The sequence below is a fragment of the Salvia splendens genome, chromosome 11, assembly GCF_004379255.2.
Source record: "Salvia splendens isolate huo1 chromosome 11, SspV2, whole genome shotgun sequence".
Lineage (NCBI taxonomy): Eukaryota > Viridiplantae > Streptophyta > Magnoliopsida > Lamiales > Lamiaceae > Salvia > Salvia splendens.
Window position 1 is genome coordinate 27,905,878 of NC_056042.1, and position 7,555 is coordinate 27,913,432.

General features: G+C 37.4%; 1 protein-coding gene across 1 annotated transcript; it reads right to left on the reverse strand.

Moving 5' to 3' along the window:
• Positions 1 to 602: 602 nt before the first annotated feature.
• LOC121756149 (FACT complex subunit SPT16-like) lies at positions 603 to 5,359 on the reverse strand. The gene is made up of 3 exons (XM_042151613.1): positions 5,109 to 5,359; positions 4,372 to 4,455; positions 603 to 3,993 (listed from the first exon to the last, which is right to left on the reverse strand). The coding sequence occupies exon 3, from the start codon at positions 3,972 to 3,974 to the stop codon at positions 795 to 797; it is 3,180 nt and encodes a 1,059-aa protein (XP_042007547.1). The 5' UTR covers positions 3,975 to 3,993; positions 4,372 to 4,455; positions 5,109 to 5,359; the 3' UTR covers positions 603 to 794.
• Positions 5,360 to 7,555: the final 2,196 nt, after the last annotated feature.

Sequence of the window (7,555 nt, forward strand, 5' to 3'; positions counted from 1 at the left end):
GCAAAATAAGGATACATCGAACATGATGGAGAAGCGTCAAACCCAATGAACGTCTTTTGGATGTACTCCGGAGAAAGGTTGAAAAATATCTTTGAATTTAATGTATTCTCTATGAAGTTGCAATTCCATTTTATAATCTATGAAGTCAAATTTATATATTGTGTGCTCGTATTTCAATTTTACAAGTGAAAACAATGTATAGTACGCACTAAATGGTCTAGCGTAGGGAGAGGGCGTACATTGTAGAAGTTGTGGCCCGAAACGAAAATAGAGAGGAATAATGACTTGGCAAAAGAGGGACGCTTATGGTTGTCAATGGCCTGAAGGGACCACTTTAATGTATTTATTTAGCATGAGCATGTATTATATAGATTTCGTTCACTTAATTTGTTATTTAATTGAACAATTTGTGTGAAGAATACACAAAATTATGAGCCCGGACTCTGGACCGACAATTTCATCAACTTCAAACAACTTCAGAATTCCTACCTCACATATTCATAAGACCGTTACAGCTTGTTAGCTAGAAAAACTAAAATTAGATCATTTGCGTCACCAGCATGCACAATACTTTGAGATATGCTTAATTCAAACCACAAAAAGGCTATAAACCTACACCTAATCATTCAGGTTACCAGCATGCACGAACCAAAATACACTTTTAAGATATTCTTAATCCAACCACAAAAAACTAAAACCTTAAGTTGACAAAAGATGGAAAAGGCCAAAGATAGGTCTTCTACAAGTAATAAATATCCAAAATAAGCTACACTACCTCAACTTTGAGCAACCATCTACCTAAACTTGGAGCGTTTTGAGGCAGCACTGCTAGGTCCAGCCCTTGCCTTGCCAAAAGCCTTCATCTTTCTTCTCCTACGCTCATCCTCGCTGTCCGAGTCGTTCCCCTTCTCCCGATCCGCATTGGTAGCTTCCCTCTCCAACTCTTCCCATGTTTTGCCCTTGTCTTCCTCAGATTCTTCTTCTGATTCTTCATCATCATCTTCAGATTCTACCAGTGATTCACTCTCTGAAGCTTCATCTTCTGATTCTGACTCCGGCTCTGCATCAGATGGCTCATAACCTTTATCCGACTCTGCTGAGTTATCAGAATCAGAGTCCGTGCCTTCCAAGTTCAAAAATTCCCAGCCACCCTCTTCTATGAACTGCTGCGGGTCATCCATAATAGTCTTTAGAATAGGGCGCCAGTTAAGATTCAGCCTGCTCTCATAGTATTTGGTGTCGGTAGTGTCCAACCATTCCTTAATGCCATCAAGCGAGGAAGATGGGATGGAATCAATCCGCATAACATCACGCTTGAAATCCTTGAAGACAATTGCCATATCAAAATTCTTTTGTGCTAGACCCACTCGTTCCAAATTGACAATCTCAATATCACTCAATGAGATCACCAGAAAAGGAGTTTCTATCAGCTCAACCAAACAGCCAGAAGTTGGAACTATAAAAGCTGAGGCCTTGTATGGCACCCCATGGAAACCAAGCTCTCTGAGAGGTTGATCAAACTCCAAGTCCAGGCGCAATTGGGGCTGCCCCCATAGATCATTCACCCTGTTCACATATTGTTGGAATTCCATATTAATTTTATTTTTCCTATCTCTCTCCCTCTGTTCCTCCTCAATCTCATCTGGATCATAAGCAGACCTCTTCCCACTGCCAATGTTCTGAACCATCTCCATCACCTCAACATAGAATTGCACATCCTTAGTTTTCTTATTTCCAACCATAATGTGGTTGTGCAAGTGAAAGTGAAGAAGGGTAATCATCTCTTTCTCTGCAGGCTGGAAAAAGGCATGCTTTATGTTGCCATACATGATATCAACACGCTCATCAGCCCTCGAAGTAGAATAGCGGAACCCATTCGCATGTGCTTCTAATGTGCCACTCAACTTCCTGGCACGGCCACCAAAATTTGGACGTATCCAAAGATCATGCAACCTTGTCGGCTTGAACTTATTCCCAGCAAGTTCAAGTTTCTCTTGGGTGACCAGAGTGGCTCTCTCAGCCCTTTCAGATTCCCTGGCCATAACACCACGCCGAAGAGTTTTAATCTGCTGCACCACTTCACTTATGTGCCTCGGATCCTTGGATCTAAATGAGACCTCCTTCAAATAAATCACCCCTTGGTTCTTCAAAGAGTTGGCATCATGAGGAGTGAAGGGTGTGCCGGGTACATTAAAGATTATACGAATATAGCAATTTCGATTAGTGTCCTGCTGGCTTGACACAGTTTTCACTGTAGCGACATGGAAGGGTACCATGCTTCCATAGATGGGAATTAGAATAGCTTCATTCCTCTGGTCAACTTGAATCATCATTTCCCTAGGTGGTGGAAGTTCATTAACACTTTTATAGGCAACTAGCTCACTTGCTGATTTCACAGTAGATCTTCCATCCCCATTAGCTGATCCCACCCCAACAAGGCGGCGAGCAGTTTCCTCAATCTTCTGGCGTGCAAGTTCTGCTTGGTGCTGCTTCCTAAGTTCTTCCTTGGAGATCTCCCCATTGTCTGAACGAAGCGTTGCTTTGGAATACATAGAAGCCCTGGAAGTAGGTTCCATGTTGGCTTTTCGTGGCTTTTCTTCCTCTCCGTCTTCATTGAAACAATAGGCAACATCTTTAGAAACTTTAGGGCTAACCGAAGTTGCAACATAACAGACACCATCCGTCACAATAACTGTATCTGCAAGCAATAGTGAGAAATTCTGGCTCTTTGGATTGCTCGACTTCGATTGTAGATCCTTGAAACCAAGTGAGACATTAAAAGCCATGCCTTCTTTCAACAGCCTTTCATTCTTCGCATTAAGAGTCAATCCAGATTCACGGAACTCCAGACCAATGCCCGTTCCTGCAGATTTTGTTAGGTGGGGTACCAGCTCAGGAGCATCTCTCTTCACTACTGTCAAAGCAGCCTCATATACATCACTTACCTTGTTTCCAGGCTTTAGTGCATGAATAGCAGCCTCATGAGCCCTAAGAAGAACCTCATAAGCTTTGGTTTGCACTGCATCAGTATCAATAAGATATGTTCTAGCAACATTTGAACAATAACTGTTGTAGCGGCACCCAACTGCACAAATGATAACACTGGGAGAATCATAGTATAACGGATCATCAGTGCTTGTTGCACTAGGCCGGAGATCAAAGTTCCCACCACTCTGAAAGATAGGAGGGTAACAGATATCAACATTTTCAGCTTTTAGTTTGACGCCAATCTTGGGAGGGTCAGTTATAGCCTTCTCTGTCTCCTCCATGAGTTCAGAGTGTGTCACTTTCTTCTCCTCATCAATCACCTTTAAAACCTCAGGAAGAACAAAGTTCTTCATTACATAAGCAGTCAAGTAAGCAGCTTTCTTAATACATGTAATCTCATTTTTGTCCTTAGCAGCAAAAAGGTCAGATAATCCATTTGATATATCACTCAGGGTTAGACCCGAACCCTTCAACTTATCTGACCATATCTCCAAGAGTTTCCCCTCTGGGGCTTCCCGAGCTATGTTCCCAACTACCGGTACATCATGGTCACCTGACTTTGGCTGAGAACGGATAGCCCGGAGCACCTTATCAATTTGAGTGCTTCCATTCTCATTTTTTGCCTTGACCCATATTACAACTTCCGCATTTACAGTCTCTCTGGCAGATGCTTTGACAACCTCAAGCAATGATGCTTTCTTACCACTACAAATGAAATGGATGTTCTTCTCTCCGAAAACCATAATCGTCTCTGGAAACTCATATCCAAGTAACCAAATGTTAAGAGCAGAGGATTTCAGATACCGTAAATCCTCCGAAGGAGGCGGTGTGGCCACAACAAGGACATCAGAAGAACCCCAAAGCTCATCTTTGTGATCTTTCCAGTGCTTGTAGAAAGCTTGCAACCGCCTACTGAATGTAGGCAAGTCAATTGTATATTTATTGCCATTGGCATTTACAGGCAGGCCATTCCGTTCATCAGGCATTGCATTCACCCAGATTGATCTTCATAAAAGACATAAGATGTATGTCAGCAAATAGGGGAGGCCTCAGCCAATAAGAATTAACATTGTTGACTTGTAAAACTAGGCTTAAACCAATCACACCACGCATCACATATCATTTCCCCCTATCACAACATGTATCTCATATCCACATTCTTTTCCAGCAAAGTCCAACATAACACATTAACAACTTGTTTCAACATATTATCGAATCACATAATTGAAGTATATTTCATTTCTTTCAATATCATCACTCAACATATCCAAGTGATGAATCACGCATCAGGTTTGCATAAGGCATTAACAAATAACACTCAATACTCAATATGCAATAACATAACTTAATTCAAGAATTAAGATTTAATGTAGAAAATACTACCTCAAAATCCAAACGTCTTGATGTTAGAATCACCTTACTTCTTCACTTTCTCCTTACCCTTGTTATCTCTCGAAACAGGATTACCTTCCAATACACATATGTACAATTCATTAATTCTTATCAACATCAACACAAAACAATGCAAGTATAAATCAAGTTCTCCTCTCAAAATCTAGCCGAAATATTGTAGACTTATGTTCTAAACTAACTACAAGAATTTAGCATAATGGCTCCCTTTTTCCATCAACCTTGGTCTAAACATTTATAACATATTCCCAGATAAGCATGTTTAACTTATGGTGGACGTCTTTAATCCAAAAAGTATGCAAAATCCCCACAATTCCACTTTCTCTAAAGGCTGTCCTGTCCCAAACTTTCTCATGTCATGAATACAAGCTTCCTTTAATTAAGGTGTGAATTATGCTTAAAAGATCAATTACAAATCAATCCAAAGTAGCATAAAAATTTTCCCAAATCAAAAGCAGAATCCTAGACTTTACAACATTCACACACCAAGATAACCTTTTCATTCTATACCATCTATACAACTATCTCTAGGCAAAGGATTAAAAATCAAACGGTTAGATTTGCAACTATCTCACCTATTTTACTTGATTATGAACCCTAACTTTAAATTATGAAAACATGATTATGAACCCTAACTTTAATTTGAAGAAGAAATTGGGTAAATAGGAGGTGTAAGGGACTTCCTTACACAAAGGGGAGACAAGTCTAACCTAGATATGCCGAAAACCGGCGACGGTGGCACCAGAAACTGCCGGACAGCGGCAACGCAGAGAGAGAAAGAGGCCGGTGTTTGAACAGCGAAAGAGAGCTTTGACAAAGAGACAAACGTGGTTGAGGTGCTTGCGCGGGCGGTAACCGGAGGCGCAGTGGTCGCCGGAGAGAGAGGTTGTCGTGTGTGTGTTTGTGTTTGTGTTTGAATGGCGGTGCGGTGGGTGTGAATGGCGGTGGATTTTATGAGGGAGGGTTCTCGTAAATGAGGGCAAAATGAGATTAAATACTCTATTCCTTTTTCATTTTTTTCTTTTTCTCCGATTCTTATTTCCCTTTTTTTATTTTCTCTTATATTTCACTTTTAAAAATTTTAGTAAATAAAAACACCACACTTACAATAATTCACATGACAACTATCTACACACTTTTAATTATTTTAGTTACTTTTTATTCCAATTACATGCACTTTATATCAAACATATTAAATAACTTCAATTCGGATATAATATATATTCAAATATTTTTGAATCAGTTACCAATCTAAGAATTGATTATTGTGGGGTCGGACTATATGTATATAATATTTAAAAAACTACTTAAATAGCATGCCATTGATCAACACCATCCAAAATTCATTAATATTAGTCCTCCCTCTCAGGATAGATGACATATTTGGAGATTGACATAGAATTTTAGAAGATGTTGTTTTATTCGTTATATATTTATATTAGTGTGAGAGAGAGTTTTTTCCAAAAAGAATATGACATCTTTTTTGGGACAAACTAAAAAAAGAAAGTGTGACATTTATTATGGGACGAATGGAGTACTAAATTAGTAGTGAGTTGATATTGATTAAATTATATATTAAATAATTATATTTTAAAACTTCGATTTCATTATTAATAAACAAATTAGTAGGGGCATTTTGGTACTTTCAGTGGTCATTTCGGTGAAAGCTAAATAAAATGGGGGTCTACAAGGAGAAGTCCATGGGCCATGAAAGAGTAAACTACATCGTTTCGTCCTCGCTGTGAATATGGCGGGAGATTGCTATCTCTTTTTATTGATTGGCGGGAAGGGAAAGTGTTGGTATATTAAATTATTTATATTTATTTATACATACTAATTTACCATCTGTAAATAATCACATTCATATCCTTCTAGCAATAGACTTGTGTTTCCACATAATAAAAATTCTTTGAGCAAATAATATACTACTATTTTAATAAAAGAAAAGAAAAGAAATACCAAAGCTGTTAATTGTAATGTAATTGGAGTCATTGTAAAATAAGAAAATTGCAGATCTTAACCACAAATTTTAAAAGATTTTTTATTGGTAACTAAACATAAATAAATAAAAATAAAGGATAAAAATCTAGGTTTGAATCGGTGCAAGAAGATAATTTTATAATACTGTATTGATTTTCATTGATTTTTTTATAATTTAATTATAAACTCAACAATTAATTATGATTCAACTTATACTATGACTACACTATTATCACTTGACTCTCATTTTGACCGTTGCCACCATCTTGATAACATATGAATCATAAGTGTTGTAAATCCTAACAGCTTTTAACACCTCTCGTGTCCTCACACTTAAATCTTAAATATAATTGGTTATCGTTGATTTTATGTTTAATAATTTATATGTTAGAGTGTTAATACTCACTTTTCCGAGTTTTGTAAAAACACAATAGATCATTCAACTATCATCACATAGTATAAAAACATTATTAAAACTTAGGGCGTTTTTATTGATTTTGAATTGCTTAGATATAAGTTGAATTGAGCTTATTTATTGATGTTTAGTGACCCACTATCAATTATAGGCGGCCCTAGGAATAAAATTGGGCCCGCACTATAGCAGGCAGAAATGCTTTTAAATGAAATCATCCACAAACCGTGGTTTTTATATCTTGGGAACTCGATCTAAAAATGGAAGTAAATTCCCAATTTTAATCTTCTGAAATTGCTTCCCCCCAAATTGGCATCTCCCACCTCCATTTTGCTGAGGGTATTTTGGTCACACTAGATACTAGACTATATGACGTAAGGCATTGACCTTGAAATCCACTTTAATATCTTAGTAATAAACAAATAGATTAAAACACAAAAATATATTGAACAATGTCAATTTTAAACTAGATTTATTTCTAGAGTATCCCATAAAAAAACTAAGTGAACACACCCTTACTAAAGTAAAATGGGGTATGAGCAAAGGATACATAATTATGAAACTAAATGTGAGCTTGATAGGGAAAAATATTCTTATTCAATACATTATGAACATAGAGACTACAATGTTATATAGGCTAAGATATTTTATAAATAAGGTAAACTTAAATTATAATAATTACTATGCTATATTTATGGCACAATATTCTCCCATATAATTCCCTTGATTTACTATGATCTCGCGTGATCTTCGTGTGATCTTCTA

Bases quoted from the DNA above. Each gene is read 5' to 3' on its own strand.
- LOC121756149 (XM_042151613.1), bottom strand. From the start codon at position 3,974: ATGCCTGATGAACGGAATGGCCTGCCTGTAAATGCCAATGGCAATAAA.